Here is a 17,737-nt window from a genome sequence, read left to right as displayed (position 1 = left end):
TTTAAGACTGGAAGGGACCATTATGATCATCTAGTCTGGCCTCCTACAGAATGCAGGTCAGAGCATTTCACCTGGCAGCTTCTGCATCCAGACCAACTGCTTCTGGTTGGACTAGGGCATATTTTTAAGAAAGACATCAAGTCTTGATTTAAGACCTCTGAGTGATGGAGAATTTAATACCTCTCATGGTAAGCTGTTCCAGTGGTTAAATACCCTCATTTAAACTATTAATGTCTTAAAATAATAAATAATCATAAATGAGCTTTGAAGGATACATACAAGTAACTCACTTACCCGGCACTGCCCGCTGGTGGCGATGACAAAGCAGATTGTGTCACCATTAAAGTATCAATTGGTAACTCCAGGGCTCGCTGAAGATCCCCAGTCTGCTGAGCGTTGATAATAGTGCTGGCCAAGCTCTTCAACCTGTCGCTCGACAAGGAGGGAACAAGCTTATTTCTGAAAAGGCCTGGTGGGTCTCCAATTTCAATGATCAACACTCTTAATGGGGTAGCTGCACGAGATGACTGCAGAACCCAAATGCTGGCTGCTCCTCTACGGGTTTTCTCCCAGCCAGCCCTGCTACAAAAGGCTGTGCAAGATGTCATGGGAGGGCACTGACGCCTCCTCTTGCCGACATTGTCTAAGATAACCTTTAACGTGCTCTCGCTTCCTGATGCACTCTGAACTATTCTGACATGAAGGTGTCCAATCTTCAAGAAATCAGCCAGGCGATGGACCACCCTTCTTTGACCCTCCTCTCCAATGGTCTCAGCAATGGTAAAAGCAGCATGAAGGGAATAGCTGGTGTATATTTCTATGGGGTCATCTCCATGAAGGAGGACGTAGAGAAGGTTGTTCTCAAAGCTGAAGGAGTGGGTGCCTGCCATGGCATTAGTTAAGAAAGCGCTGGAAGAAGATGAGGCTAGTGGAATGTAATTCCCATTCATGAAAACATGAAGGCTGCGGGGTTCATTGTAGAAGATGGCTATGAGAAGTCTGGTAGAGTTTTGACCACTGATGAGGCGGAGTCTTAAGCTCGGAGGTGTTAGACCAGCGAAGCAAACCTTAGTCAGCTTGTTGGATGGCAAGACCGAATAGAAAGCCCTTGGATGTTCTGAAGGACAGCAAGATACATGTGAAACTGCATTACTGAAAGCCTCCACAAAACTGCCAGTCACCGATACAACTGGAGATGACCTCCTTCCGTCTGCTTCAGTGTCCAAGCTTTCTAGGATCACGAGTGCATGGTCTGTGTCTTTGCAGAAGTAGCCTTGCGTAGAGGGCTTGTAGATGCACTTTGTGTCTTCTCTGTAAATGCCTGTTTAACAACAAACAAATAAATAAATAAAGGGCTGATCTGCCATTTCTACACGCTGTGCTGTACCTGATTATTTGCATGGTATACCTTTCTGTGTGATGCTGGTACGTGTGATGATGCAAGGAGCTGTTTCTCTCAGATATCCTGGTTAGCAGGGCAGCAAACTTTGCCATGAATTTGGTATTCTTTGTGAAGCTCCTTTACGTTTGACATGAATAACAACCCTGCTTTCTCCTCCCCCCTCCCCAGCAATCCTTTCAACTGAGGTGGATTGTGTCACAAACATAGCCCATAGTATGGGGCAGTTCATTGTTGTGCAATTCCAGGAGCATCCAAGGGAAGGAACTGTGGTTCCTGTTCCCTCTCTGCTACAGGGAGGTCGTAATTTGGAACTGCAGTAAATTATTACTCTCTTCCTCCCTGCTCTTGCACAAGATAGCTGTGCATGTTGCCACGTGCTCTGGAGATGGGGTATGCAGTGACCCTTACTGAAGTACACCTGGATCCAACACTGTACCCTGCACTGGGCATAAAGATGGGAGTCTTCTTCCCCTTGGTACTCCTGTGTTAATGTGCAGTCTGAGCTACAATCTAGCCCACTGCGTTCAGCTTCCTGGCTTCTGGCTTTGGGGATTGGTCCTGCTTTGAGCACGGGGTTGGACTAGATGACCTCCTGAGGTCCCTTCCAACCCTGATAGTCTATGACACTACGATTCTCAGCAACATTACAAAGTTGGGGGGAAATAAGCTACTTATTAAGGGAAAAAAAAGTTTGTTAGAGGCATAAAAGAAGAGGCTGAAAAGACTGGGACAATTTAGCCTTAAATAAGATCTTCATTAAAGTATACAAAGAATGGGACAATGAAACCAACAGAGTGCTCCTCTTCACCTTCCACCACAGTATGTGAATGAGGCGACACCTGCTGCCAGGCCACAGGTCAAATGAAGGAAAGGAAATGGCACTTTGTGGTGTGAAAAGTAGCACTCCAGAACTCAGGGCTGCAGGATATCATGAAGCCTAATCAAGTGGGGATTACCGTATATCTTCATGACAGGTTTCAGAGTAACAGCCGTGTTAGTCTGTATTCGCAAAAAGAAAAGGAGTACTTGTGGCACCTTAGAGACTAACCAATTTATTAGAGCATAAGCTTTCGTGAGCTACAGCTCACTTCATCGGATGCATACTGTGGAAACTGCAGAAGACATTATATACACAGAGACCATGAAACAATACCTCCACCCACCCCACTCTCCTGCTGGTAATAGCTTATCCAAAGTGACCACTCTCCCTACAATGTGCATGATAATCAAGGTGGGCCATTTCCAGCACAAATCCGGGGCCTCTCCTTCTGCCCCTCCACCCCCATGAACATGATACAGTTCTGTGGTGACCTAGAATCCTATTTTCGACGTCTCCGACTCAAGGAATATTTCCAAAATATCTCTCAACAACATACTAATCCACAGAGGCCTCCCTACCAACATTACAAAAAGAAGGATTCTAGGTGGACTCCTCCTGAAGGTCGAAACAGCAAACTGGACTTCTACATAGAGTGCTTCCGCCGACGTGCACGGGCTGAAATTGTGGAAAAGCAGCATCACTTGCCCCATAACCTCAGCCGTGCAGAACACAATGCCATCCACAGCCTCAGAAACAACTCTGACATCATAATCAAAAAGGCTGATAAAGGAGGTGCTGTTGTCATCATGAATAGGTCGGAATATGAACAAGAGGCTGCTCAGCAGCTCTCCAACACCACTTTCTACAAGCCATTACCCTATGATCCCACTGAGAGTTACCAAAAGCAACTACAGCATTTGCTCAAGGAACTTCCTGAAAAAGCACAAGATCAAATCCGCACAGACACACCCCTGGAACCCCGACCTGGGATATTCTATCTACTACCTAAGATCCATAAACCTGGAAGTCCTGGGCGCCCCATCATCTCAGGCATTGGCACCCTGACAGCAGGATTGTCTGGCTATGTAGACTCCCTCCTCAGGCCCTACACTCCCAGCACTCCCAGCTACCTTCGAGACACCACTGACTTCCTGAGGAAACTACAATCCATCGGTGATCTTCCTGATAACACCATCCTGGCTACTATGGATGTAGAAGCCCTCTACACCAACATTCCACACAAAGATGGACTACAAGCCGTCAGGAACAGTATCCCCGATAATGTCACGGCAAATCTGGTGGCTGAACTTTGTGACTTTGTCCTTACCCATAACTATTTCACATTTGGGGACAATGTATACCTTCAGATCAGCGGCACTGCTATGGGTACCCGCATGGCCCCACAGTATGCCAACATTTTTATGGCTGAACTGGAACAACGCTTCCTCAGCTCTCGTCTCCTAACGCCCCTACTCTACTTGCGCTATATTGATGACGTCTTCATCATCTGGACCCATGGAAAAGCTGCCCTTGAGGAATTCCACCAGGATTTCAACAATTTCCATCCCACCATCAACCTCAGCCTGGTCCAGTCCACACAAGAGATCCACTTCCTGGACACTACAGTGCTAATAAACAATGGTCACATAAACACCACCCTATACCGGAAACCTACTGACTGCTATTCCTACCTACATGCCTCCAGCTTTCACCCTGATCACACCACATGATCCATCGTCTACAGCCAAGCTCTGCGATACAACCGCATTTGCTCCAACCCCTCAGACAGAGACAAACACCTACAAGAGCTCTATCAAGCATTCTTACAACTACAATACCCACCTGCGGAAGTGAAGAAACGGATTGATAGAGCCAGAAGAGTTCCCAGAAGTCACCTACTACAGGACAGGCTCAACAAAGAAAATAACAGAACACCACTAGCCGTCACCTTCAGCCCCCAACTAAAACCCCTCCAATGCATTATTAAGGATCTACAACCTATCCTGAAGGATGACCCAACACTCTCACAAATCTTGGGAGACAGGCCAGTCCTTGCCTACAGACAGCCCCCCAACCTGAAGCAAATACTGACCAACAACCACATACTACACAACAGAACCACTAACCCAGGAACCTATCCTTGCAACAAAGCCCGTTGCCAACTGTGCCCACATATCTATTCAAGGGACACCATCACAGGGCCTAATAACATCAGCCACACTATCAGAAGCTCGTTCACCTGCACATCCACCAATGTGATATATGCCATCATGTGCCAGCAATGCCCCTCTGCCATGTACATTGGTCAAACTGGACAGTATCTACGTAAAAGAATAAATGGACACAAATCAGATGTCAAGAATTATAACATTCATAAACCAGTCGGAGAACACTTCAATCTCTCTGGTCACGCAATTACAGACATGAAGGTCACTATCTTAAAACAAAAAAACTTCAAATCCAGACTCCAGCGAGAAACTGCTGAATTGGAATTCATTTGCAAATTGGATACTATTAATTTAGGCTTAAATAGAGACTGGGAGTAGCTAAGTCATTATGCAAGGTAGCCTATTTCCCCTTGTTTTTTCCTACCCCCCCCCCAGATGTTCTGGTTAAACTTGGATTTATGCTGGAAATGGCCCACCTTGATTATCATGCACATTGTAGGGAGAGTGGTCACTTTGGATGAACTATTACCAGCAGGAGAGTGAGTTTGTGTGTGTATGGGGGTGGGGGGTGAGAAAACCTGGATATTTGCTGGAAATGGTCCACCTTGATTATCATACACATTGTAAAGAGAGTGGTCACTTTGGATGGGCTATTACCAGCAGGAGAGTGAGTTTGTGTGTGTTTGGGGGGAGGGGGGAGAAAACCTGGATTTGTGCTGGAAATGGTCCACCTTGATTATCGTGCACATTGTAAAGAGAGTGGTCACTTTGGATGGGCTATTACCAGCAGGTTAGTGAGTTTGGGGGGGGGGGGGGCGGAGGGTGAGAAAACCTGGATTTGTGCTGGAAATGGCCCACCTTGATTATCATGCACATTGTAGGGAGAGTGGTCACTTTGGATGAACTATTACCAGCAGGAGAGTGAGTTTGTGTGTGTATGGGGGTGGGGGGTGAGAAAACCTGGATTTGTGCTGGAAATGGCCCACCTTGATTTTCATACACATTGTAAGGAGAGTGGTCACTTTGGATAAGCTATTACCAGCAGGAGAGTGAGTTTGTGTGTGTGGTTTTTGGAAAAGGGGGGGAGGGTGAGAAAACCTGGATATTTGCTGGAAATGGCCCACCTTGATTATCATACACATTGTAAAGAGAGTGGTCATTTTGGATGGGCTATTACCAGCAGGAGAGTGAGTTTGTGGGGGGGCGGGAGGGGGCGGAGGGTGAGAAAACCTGGATTTGTGCTGGAAATGGTCCAACTTGATTATCATACACATTGTAAGGAGAGTGATCACTTTAGATAAGCTATTACCAGCACGAAAGTGGGGTGGGTGGAGGTAGTGTTTCATGGTCTCTGTGTATATAATGTCTTCTGCAGTTTCCACAGTATGCATCCGATGAAGTGAGCTGTAGCTCACAAAAGCTTATGCTCAAATAAATTGGTTAGTCTCTAAGGTGCCACAAGTCCTCCTTTTCTTTTTGCATATATCTTCACGTAGAAGCCACCCTTGATTCATTTAGTGGCTGCTTTAGGCCCTGATGCTACAAACCCTTACATAAATCAGCGGGACATGACTCAGGTAAAGTTACTCAGACACAGGAGTGTTTTCCGGACTGGGCCCTCGCGGTGCACGCCATAGAGGAAAATGATGAAATTACATCGACATCAGCCTTGATTTAATGTGGTCAGGAGACAAGGTGAAAGTGAAATTAGAATCAGGCCCTCTGCATGGGAGCAGCTATTTTTAGATATCCATCCACCACCTTCTTTTCCAGGCTCACCAGCACAGGCGCTTTACCAACAACGTGTGGGGGGAGGGGGAGAACAGCAGCTTCACCGAAACAGCAGAAATAGAAGAGCTACACAAAAACGTTTTTTTTTTGTTGCCATCCCAGAGCGCAAAGAACATGCACTGTAGAGCAGGCAACCCATAAATCCTGACAGATCTCATCATTTGCTCTCCTGGAAACAGCCGAGTCATCCCCCTCCTCCCTGGTGCCATTTCACTTGTCTACGAATAGGCCTTGCTTGTATTTTGTCATCCCCAGGACTTTCCCTTTGCTCTGCTCCTTTCTTCCGCAAGCAGGTTTGTGGCGTCTCAGTTGGCTCCCCGCAAACGCCCTCCCTTCCTTTCTTCCAAATGGCCTTATCTGCCAGTCACAATTGCTGTGGCCTGCAATTTCGATCACTTTTAAATGAAACCCATGCTGGCCTTGGTAATCATAATGTCATTTACAATTTACCACAAAACACGTTTATTCAGTTAGTAGCACATTGGAGAAAGAGAACTCCATATGAACTCGCTGCTGACGGCCTAATCTGATTATTTCCTCATGAAAATCCAAGCAGGGGTGCTTGTAAAAGGGGGCTGAAAGGAGAAGGGAAAAGTGAGGCCTGGTCACAGCTGACTCTCATAATCAATGCAAATAGATAAGTGACACAGCGTGTCAAGGGCAGCAGCTAATCCGCCCTGGGGCTTTGCTCTAAAAAAGGCCAGAATGGACAAGACTTAATAAATACTGAGTGACCACTGAATATTGAGCTGACATGCTATTTACATTGGAGATGAACAATAACAGTGATAAATTCCAGAAGCCCTCCTTCTTAATGGCTAATATTAGATATTGTGTGTGTGTGAGAAAGTGACAGACAGAAGTATGTGTTTCAGAGTAGAAGCCGTGTTAGTCTGTATCCGCAAAAAGAAAAGGAGGACTTGTGGCACCTTAGAGACTAACCAATTTATTTGAGCATAAGCTTTCGTGAGCTACAGCTCACTTCATCGGATGCATTCAGTGGAAAATACAGTGGGGAGATTTATATCCACAGAGAACATGAAACAATGCGTGTTACCATACACACTGTAACGAGAGTGATCAGGTAAGGTGAGCTATTACCAGCAGAAAGAAAAGGAGTACTTGTGGCACCTTAGAGTATTCCTTTTCTTTTTGCGAATACAGACTAACACAGCTGCTACTCTGAAACCTGTCTATTACCAGCAGGAGAACTGGGAGGGGGCGGGGGGGACGGGACCTTTTGTAGTGATAATCAAGGTGGGCCATTTCCAGCAGCTGACAAGAACGTCTGAGGAACAGCGGTGGCAGGGAATAAACATGGGGAAATGAAGTATGTGTGTGTGTGTCTGTGTGTTATATAGAGAGAAGTCTGTGTGTGGGAGAGGGACAGTGGACACGTGTGTTTGTGCGCATGTGTGAAATACAGAGAAATCGGGGGGGGGGGGTGCTTGCGTTGCCTCTCTATTCACTTTATATCAGGCAGCAGATTCCCCTTCTTCAGATTCACAAACCATCGAATCACGTTGCTTATTGTATTTATTTATTTTAAACACTCAGGTTGCTTCCCGGGCTACTGACAAATATTAACTTTGTGTCAATATTTGTTCTTCCTGTCGTGAAATGAGGATTTTCCACCTCATTTCACATTGGAAAAGAAAAATACGCCGACGGGGGTCCTCTTTGCTTAGGGAAGGAAAAAACCCAACGTCTCGTATCTGTTATTTAGAAAAATGAATTCAGGAGAGAAGGGGGTTTTGTTTTTGTTCCTTTTTTTTAAAAAGAGTATTTTTAAAATAGATGTTTTGTCTTGAAGGCACATTGAGTCCTTTGCAGCTCTCCTGTCCTTCCTCCATCTCCCAGTGACAAAAAAATAAAATATGAAAAAAATTCTATATTTAAAATGGAATGAAATACAACAACATTAATGATTTTTCCCTTTGGGTTACCACCACCATTTCCTTCAAGAAGTTTTACCCATTTTGTGATAGATTTCACAATTCAGAGTACGAGGAAAATATAGGAGATTTTTGACCAAAACAAAAAAGGTGGCTTCAGGTGGTCTTTTTTTTTTTAAATCAAAATACAATAAAACGCCTGCAAATTTATTTCTGGCGGACTAAATTTGCCCCGTATGATTTTCTAATTTAACCGCAATTATGGCTATGCAAATATAATGTGACAAAGTTCCTCCTCTGCCTGGGTGGGTCCTGTGCTTATTGGCAGATTTGCTCGCCTCAGAGGTTCACAGCAGCCCTCGGTTTGGCCACTTTTGTGGCTCAAATCTGCCGTTCACTCAGTTAGCCTCATCACTGGCCAGCAGGAGGAAAGGAAGAACAATCCCCGCAGTCTCTGCTGATCCACCTAGTGGATCGGGGAACAGGCCAGAGACCTTCCCCTCTGGTGGAACCCACAGTCCAGTTCGACTCCTCCGGTATCAAGTAGGGAGTTGGGGGGATAGAAGGAATCCGGGCCCGCCCTCTACTCCAGGTTCCAGTCAGGGCCAGCTGTCTACAGTGGCTCCTGGAACAGTTGCGTGACAGCTACAGCTGCAACTCCCTGGGCTACTTCCCTATGGCCTCCCCCCAGCACCTTCTAAATCCTCACCACAGGACCTTCCCCCTGATGTCTGATAATACTTGTACTTCTCAGTCTTCCAGTAGTACGCCTTCTCACTCTCAGCTTCTTGCGCCTCTTGCTCCCAGCTCCTCACACCACAAACTGAAGTGAGCTCCTTTTTAAACCCAGGTGCCCTGATTAGCCTGCCTTAATTGATTCTAGCAGCTTCCTGATTGGCTGCAGGTGTTCTAATCAGCCTGTCTGCCTTAACTGTTTCCAGAAAGTTCCTGATTCTGGCACCTTCCCTGTTACTTTACCCAGGGAAAAGGGACCTACTTAACCTGGGGCTAATATATCTGCCTTCTATCACTCTCCTGTCCCCCCCACCCTGGACTGACCCCCTTCAGCAAGCTCCCAGCTTTGTCCCTTGCTACCTGCCCCATTTTGCCCCTTACAGCCTTTTTGCACTCCCTTTTACCCCAGCACCTCGCTAGCTTCAGTTTGTTTGCCTGCCCCGCCCTTTTCCCTAAAAAAAAAAATCACTCTCCTGTAGCCATCTGGCCTGACCCTGTCACAATAAAAAGGAGTGGGGGATGGGATAGATGCCATGCTGCTTAGATATTGTGACTCACTAGCCTTGGCCAGCCCAGCACACATCTTTGCTGAAGAGGAAATATTTCTCAAAACTAGCTGGCCCCTTTTGACCTGCTGATGTCCAATTTTGAGACAAAAAGCCCAAAGTTATGACCACAGAAATGTAACAGGGAAGTGAAATTAATGGGGGGTTAATATTTTTTCGTTGCACAGAAACATAAATGATAGCCTCCTTTTCTTTATTCTGAATTTTCACTATCAGTAATTTACAAATTTAGGTACTGATCCTTCATTCTGATCCACACAGGCAGACTTTTATGCCTATCCAGAGTCCCACTGAAGCTAATGGCTACTGATCTTGCAAATCCATACCCAGGCAGGTGACTTTACTTATGTGAGTAATCCCATTGGTTTCAATGGAGGCACAAATTAGGCCAGTGCTGAGCCCTTTTTGAAAATCCCACTGTGTGTGTGTGCGCACGTGCATGGGAGTCTTTGTGTGCATAAGGACATGTGATCATGTGAACTTGGGTATGCCTGTTATTTGAATATACTAGAGTGACTAAATCACGGATCTGCAACCTTTGGCACGCAGCCCGTCAGGGAAATCTGCTGGCGGGCTGGGATGGTTTGTTTACCTGCAGTGTCCGCAGTTTCGGCCAATCGCAGCTCCCACTGGCCGTGGTTTGCTGTTCCATGCCAATGGGGGCTGGAGGAAGCAGCATGGGCTGAGGGATGTGCTGGCTGCCACTTCCTGCAGCCCCCATTGGCCTGGATCAGCGAACCGCAGCCAGTAGGAGCTGCGATTAGCCGAACCTGCAGACGCTGCAGCTAAACAAACCGCGGATTTCCCCGATAGGCCGGATGCCAAAGGCTGACAATCCCTGGCCTAAATGATTGTGGAAGTGTATGTATTAATGCATAATTGAGCATGTGAGCATGAGTGAATGCATGTAATACGCACACAGTCTTGCACACACACACACATAAACACAAAATTATGTATTAACACAAGTACAAGTATTTATATACTATCTATGGTATTTATGCGACTCCCAGCACCACAGTATCTGATCACCTCACACTCTAATTGATTTATCCTCACAACACCCTTGTGAGGTCAGGAAGTTTTGTTTATCCCCATTTCACAGAGATTAAGTTGCCCAAGGTCACACAGAAAGTCTGTGGCAGCGTAGGGAGGTGACCCTTAGTTTCCCAAGACCTCGCCTAATGCCCTTACCACTGGACCACCCTTCCTCTCTAGTGAATTAATGAATACAAATATAATAATTGCTTTGGTCTGTTAATACTATATATTTTGTTTTTAAATGGGTGCATGCAATGATCTAGGCACACACATTATTATTTATGTTTTGCATTATTATTTGCATTATTCATATTATTATGTTTGACAGCAACACCTAAAGTCCTTGAACCCATTGTGCTGGGCATTGTACAAAGAGGATAAGCAATCCACCTAAATTAAGGATAACAATAAATGTTACCAATAAACTGGCAACAAATTATAAACTTTCCTACTTCCCAGTAACCCATCCAGATATATAAATTGCTCCCCACTTTGACCTAATCATACCCAGTCTAACTCACACTGTCCCAGAAAGCCTGGGAGAAGGGTGAGTCTAGACGTTCAACACATTTCAGAAGATGGGGCTTACAAAACAACAACAACAAAGAAATATTGCAAGAACACTGCGGCTGTTCCTTCATGCCTCAGGACTCTTCCCTCATGCCATAGACTGAAATAGCACAGTGGGTCTGCATTTCACCTCCATGGCCAGCCCATGGGCGTGAAGAGTAGATAGTCCTTGCCCCAAAGAGCATACAATCTTTTTGTTCTATGTGTGTACAGCGCCTAGCACATCTGGGTCCTGGTCCATAACTGGACTTCGTAGATGCTCCCAAAAAGAACAGGAGGACTTGTGGCACCTTAGAGATTAACAAATTTATTTGAGCATAAGCTTTCGTGAGCTACAGCTCACTTCATCGGATGCTCCCGTAATGCAAACAGTAATAAGTATTCCATTCCCCCAACCCTGCTTGTTTTGCCACATACATCTCAAATAATTGGGCATTCTGTGGGGACAGAGGAAATTTCAGCTGCAGAAAAGATGCTAAAGAGGGAAAAATTCAAACAGAACCATCTTACTGCCTAAACTATCCGACCTTCGAAAAACAACCCTACAGTGAAAAGAACAGTGCATTCCTCTTGTCTCTACCAACGCCTTTTCCCATTTGGTCTCCCCTCAAGTTATTCCTTCTTTCTCTTTAGCTGTATTTAAAGCCCAGAAGGATTTTTTCCCCCTCCTCCTCACCAATAACCTTGTCTACTGAGCATCAGACAAACGGATATCCATGGCTTAATTTAAAGGCAGGGGGCAGCAAACAGCATTCTTTATAAATACAATTCCAATCTCTGGCTCTCTCACCAAGGAATGATAAACCCATCACCTCTGCTGGAAAGCAGAGCGGTAATTTCATCAGATGCCAGACCTCAAAATGAATGCAGTTGTGCCATTCACTGCTCTGAGCAGTGGATATAATGAGATTTGAATGGGAAGTCCCGGACACAATAAATCTGTGCCATATGTGACCATTTCCTGTGTCAGTTCCTTTCTCACAAGGAGTGGAGGCTTCCCACCCCCCACCCCCTTGCTTTCCCTTTCATGACCCCACACCAGGACTCTGAAATCTTTCATGGCTGCTTATGGGCCTCAGGCCTTTCCACAGCAGTTGCATAAATAAATGAGTTTGACAGCAAACATCATAACAGTTAGTAGTAATGTGTGCTCACCACAAGTGCCTGTATTGCTCACTGGAGAAATGAGAGAGGAAAGGGCTTGTTTTGTTACCACAAACAAAACTATGTTCTCTGACAAGTGGTGAAAGTATTAGTCAAATAAACTTGAACTCTATTAAGACTATTGTTGCCAGCTTTTATTATGAACTGAAAGGTTCTCAGCTTCTCTCTCCCTGCTTGGCCTGCAGTTCTTGCAAAGATAAATTATCCTTTTCTTTTGCAAAAATAAAGTTTGGAAATAAAATGATCACTCCAAACTAAAATTGGAGGATCATTCCACTTGATTATTATTACTGTTTTCTAATTAGAAGAGTTTCTTGATCATGGGAACTAACTCCAGTGAAGGGTGAATTTCTCAGAAAAGGACTTTAATAACATGATTTTCCATGAAAGCTGAAGTACAAGCAAAACCTTTAATACAAACACCTGCAGTCTTTGGGGATGTCCAGATTCAAGCTGGCTGGAAAAGGCCAATTGTTTTTGAGGGATATTTTGAAAAGCAATATTTTTTTCAAAAATTTCCCACAGCCTCTTTTGGGTGTTTCAAAAACCAATTTTTTTTCAGTAACCAAATATTGGTTAATTTACCATTTTTCGCTGGGAACAGGATTTTTTTGCCCCAAACAAGATATTTTTAATTAAAAAAAAAGTATTGAGACAAAAAGTTTCATCTAGCTCTAGTTCACATCCATAACTGAACTTCCGTTTACAGATCTGAGTTTGTTGGCGTATAATGATTTATTATGGACTCAATTTTCAAAAGTGACTATTAATTCTGGATGTCTCCATTTTTGGGTACCCACTTTAAATATTTTAAAAAGCCTAGTTTTCAGGAAATGCTGAGCACCTGCCCATTGAAAATCAGGCCTTTTTAAGGAAGGAGAGGCTCAAGGAAAGAAACAGAGGTACCCACAATCACTAGTCATTTTTCAAATATGTAAGGCCTATTTGTATTGTGGTAGCTCATAGAGACTCCAATCAGGGATCAGTAGATGTAGATGTGTAGATGTAGTAGATGTGTGGTTTGATTTTTTTTTTTTTTTTAAACCTTAAAATGTTTCTCAGTTGTTTTGTCAAAATTGTTATTTTCCATGGGAAAATGTCAATTTCAACATAATTTTTCAATATGCCAATCAGGAGAGTCAAAATTTAAAAAAGTAATTTTGAATCAATATTTTGAAACAAAACATTTTTTGTTTCAACAAGTCTATTTAAAACAACACCTTTTGCTTCAAAATGTTGATTAAAACCAAACAATGTTTCAAAATGTCAAGTTGTTTTCCATTTTGACGTTTCCAATTCAAACTTTTTGAGGCGGGGTGTGCATAGGGACTTAGGGGAAGGGGTGGAGTGGGGCAAGGCCTAGGGCGGAGCTAGGAGGGAGCGCCCCTGGGCACATTAGAAAGTCGGCACCTACTCCCTGGTGCCCTGGTGTGAAGGATGCTAGGGGTTTCAGGGTGAACCAGGAGAAGGTATTTACATCTAAATCTTAACAGGGCCCTGCCCTACTGGTAACAGAAGTCACCAGCATTGGCAACCTCAAAATGCTCATGTCTAAAAATCATGAGCCCGCCCAAATCATGAGATTGGCTTAACTATAATGAGATTTAACAACAAAACAAAATAAGTAAGTGCTCCTTCTGATTTGTCTTCTGATTTTTGACCCTTGAGGTTACACTCAGGTCACGTTTTCAAGCTTTTCTCTGCAATCAGAAGGCACAATGAAAGCTGAGATTCTCCAATGGCATGCCTCCAGGAACTGGGGCTTTATGAAACACACCAAAAATTGTGAGAGTTGGCCACTCTGAATGAACGTCTCAGACATTCTGTCACCAGCTGCCTTGTCTCACTTCCTTTTCCCTTGCATAGTGGAGTTATACCGAGCACTGTGACTTTAAAGATACAGTCCCACCAATTAAGGACCCACAGTTGTGCAACTCTTACTCATGTTGAGTAGCACTCACTTACATGAGTAGTCCCAGTGAAGTCAATGGGATGATTCCCATAAGTGCTACTCCATGTGACTATGGAGCGCAGAATTGGGATCTAAGGGGGTTTCAATCACTACAAGTGCAGGCAGCATAAAGTGACATCTTGATGGTATTGATCTTTAGAGCAAAGGAAAGCAGGGATCTTAAGTCTCATAACTAGAAGTGGGCCTGAACCAAAGCCCAGGCTTTGAACACTCCTTGTATTACAGAGGGGAGTTGGAACCTGAGCCTGGATCAGATTCAGATACAAAAGACACTGTACAAGAACCTAGTAGGTAGATAGCTAAATCTGTAGAACTATAGAGGTAAATGATGCTACTGGCATTGAAGGAAGCATGGGTGCTGAAACAATTTGTATAGTGGGGGTGCTGAGAGCCATTGAACCAAACTGTAAAGCCTGTATATGATGCAAACCATCTCAAGTCAAGGGGTGCAGTCTCACCCCCAGAACCTCTAATTCCAGCACCTATGAGAAGCCTTGGAACACTCCTGATATAATTTAATAATATTCTTTGTGTGGTAGGAAAAGTCAGCAAAGAGAAACAAAGAGCATGTTCAACTAGAAAATATTAGAGAGACCCCTACTCCTCAGGTCTAGCAGGGTGTCTAACTCCACGTCTGAATCCTCCAGTCCAAATAATTTCAGCTAAAGCTGGGTCTCAACCAACCCCCTGATTCTGAAGACCTTAAGCCCCTGGAAAAGTTCAGCCCTGGAACCAGACTTTGCCACTGGCCGCTACTGTTGCAATGGGCTGAACCAAAATCCTAGATCCAAACCCTGCTTCCCATTGGCAAACTTTAGGACAGAGCCAGAACCAAACTAGGCAGCTCTTTATATCCATGCAAAACTAACCACATTCACATGAACTTATCAAGAGCAATATTTCTTATGGTTCTTATGTACTGATTGACACAAATGTCCTCTCTACTTCAGAGAAGTGTGAAGGATGGTTGCAGTAGGGAGTGGGCATCTCAGGGGAATGGAAATGGGATATGGAAAAAGCCTCTGACATCTAGACCACCTTGCTACTCTCTGATAAATGTTCAGTGGCCTGCATCAGATAAATTGTAGAGGGGGATTTATTCACTTCCAAGTGGAGAGGTATCCCCGTCACCGAACCCTACTACCACAATTAACACTCATCAGGATCTTTGGGCCAGATTGTGGCCAGCGCCTCCATGCATATGCAAGGAGGAGAAAGAGCAAAGATGGTCCTGTTCTAGTGCACTCCAGGCAGAGGGTGACGACAACTGCTGACCACACCATTAGTACAAGGACTGCTTCCTGCTTGTGCCCTGTAGGAGACAGTCACACAACAAGGAACACAGAAGGACAGGCAGGAGATGAGGTCATGATCCCAACCCTTCCACACCTGCCAGTGGAGCTGGCCAGAGAGGAGATGATTAAGTGGTTAGCCTGAGTGCCTGGGCACTTCCCCCAGAGCAGGGAAGCTCTGCACCATCTGGAACACTGAGCATCATCTAAAAGTAAACAATACAAATACATCACATAACTAGGCACAACTGAGCCCTTTATAAAAAGTCCTATTGAAGAAGCAGAGGACAGAACAGGAATGACAACAACTAGAGGTAGCCCCTCCAGAATAAGACTGAAGCCAATTGGCAGGGCAGTATGAGAAAGCTTGCTCTGACACTGCTCAGGTTGCGCCTTTCCTATGGCCGGATCAAGGACTTCAGGCTCCAGTGACTGTCATTTCAGAATCTTGCACCAGCTCTAAATCAGTGCCCTCCCCACCTCATTTTAAAGATGCCTGTGTGATGCCATGTCCAGTTTATTTAACACCTTCATTCATGATCAAGTTGGGATGGGGAAGGGATAACAACCAGCCGTGTGAGTGAAATCTGCAGATGGCATGAAATTGGGATGTGGTGCAAACATCCATGAGGAAGGAGAACTAACGCAGGAGAAAGAAAAGGAGTACTTGTGGCACCTTAGAGACTAACCAATTTATTTGAGCATGAGCTTTCGTGAGCTACAGCTCACTTCATCAGATGTTTACCGTGGAAACTGCAGCAGACTTTATATACACACAGAGAATATGAAACAATACCTCCTCCCACCCCACTGTCCTGCTGGTAATAGCTTATCTAAAGTGATCAGCAGGAGAGACAGCCCTTATGGAGGTGAGAACTAGGGGCAGAAAATTACAACTTGGGCAAAAATGCATTCCAACATATCTTCGTAAAAGTAAAATGAAAAGCAGAGAGAGTATTCAGTGAGAAGGATATATCGGGATAACTACAGTGCTGAGTGTCTGAAACACCTGCATTTAACCTTGAGAAACTTTGTATGCTGGATCTGAGCAGCAGCTCCTGGAAAATCCAAGGGTCTGTTCAGCTAGATATACCAGGACCAAAACTCAACCCTGGTGTAAACCCAGTGAAGTCCTTGAAGGGTGAACTTGTTCAAACCAGGGCCACAATCCAGAAAACTCTTATGCACATAACTTTATGCACATGAATGCCTGTTTTCAGGATTGGGGCCTAAATAACTTCAAGCATCACTACTGCACATAGCGGATATAATACTTTGCTTAGATAATGGGACTAAGCTAGGGCTTGATCCTTCTCCCGTTGAAGTCAACTGAACGACTCCACTGGAGAAGGACTGACCTTACAGTTGTTTGAGGATCACCAAGCACCATAATAAGATGTCACTTTATGTCTTCAAAGAACAGTACATATGTTAATTAGTTAAGACTAATACTAAGGAACATAGGACTAAAAGGGGTCTCCTGGGTCATCAAATCCAGTCCCCAGTTATCGCAGGCATATAATCAAAGTAGATGACAACATATATCTGGATTATGGTACCCAATTAATCTGAGGGACAGACAGGTTAGTCACACAGAAAGTTTGCAGAAGAGCAGGGGAAATAACTAAAGAATCTTGACGCCCTTGCTCTAACTACTAGATCACACTCCCTTTTACTTTTATTCTAGGCTTACTAGTGGGAAGCTTGAAATTTCAGACAACCCATGAAGTTATTTTGGGTAGGGAGAATATATTTAAAACACGTTGTGCCTAATGTTGTCTTTCTACAATTGAGAAGTAATTAGGAAAGACAACATTAAAGAAATAAATAAAGAGAGAAGCAAGAGGCAAAATGAAATATGAAGTGGCTAGAAGTAGCTCATTCTCTAATGTATTTTTTTCCAGTTTATTATTGTAAAAGCCCAGAGCAAAAGAATAGCTTTGAAGAAGTCTTTTGTTAATAGTGGTGAGGCTGGTTTTTCATTTTTCTTAACTTTTTATTTATTAACTGTATTGCACAAGGCACCTCCCTAACGGATGACCAAGTTTGGGTTACGTGGGTTTGTTTAGTCTGAAAACACCCCAGCCTGCAATGGGAAAGTTGAGTAACAGCCCATTGTATGGGGGTTGCAGGCTTTCAAAAACAAGGTCCATTTGTCCTCAAATTTCCCCTGTAATATCTTTGGATAGCCCCGAGATCTTTTCCACTTGGCTTATCCAGAACACCTTGTCCAATTCTGAGACAACACTTCATCCAGTTCTCTGGGATCCAAAACACTCAGTTCGACCCTGGTGTAGGAGAGGGTATAGGGCACACCACAC

The 17,737-nt window shown here is 44.3% G+C and overlaps 1 protein-coding gene across 11 annotated transcripts in view; it reads right to left on the bottom strand.

The window, feature by feature from the left end:
- PKHD1 (PKHD1 ciliary IPT domain containing fibrocystin/polyductin) overlaps nucleotides 1–17,737 on the bottom strand; it is a 417,278-nt gene that overhangs the window by 79,213 nt on the left and 320,328 nt on the right. For 10 of the 11 annotated variants that reach the window (XR_007356005.2, XM_048845758.2, XM_075126348.1 and 7 more), the window contains one exon: nucleotides 295–1,321. Coding sequence is in view for 9 of the 11 variants with exons in the window: in XM_048845758.2 (XP_048701715.2) it covers nucleotides 295–1,321 (1,027 nt within the window). In the remaining 2 variants the exon portion in view is untranslated. Of the gene's footprint in view, nucleotides 1–294; nucleotides 1,322–17,737 lie in introns of those variants that run through there. The other variant, XR_007356007.2, reaches the window with a different exon arrangement.

Source organism: Caretta caretta, chromosome 3 (assembly GCF_965140235.1).
Source record: "Caretta caretta isolate rCarCar2 chromosome 3, rCarCar1.hap1, whole genome shotgun sequence".
NCBI lineage: Eukaryota > Metazoa > Chordata > Testudines > Cheloniidae > Caretta > Caretta caretta.
The sequence above is the reverse complement of the archived record's forward strand: the minus strand, read 5'-3'. Positions and strand labels throughout refer to the sequence as shown.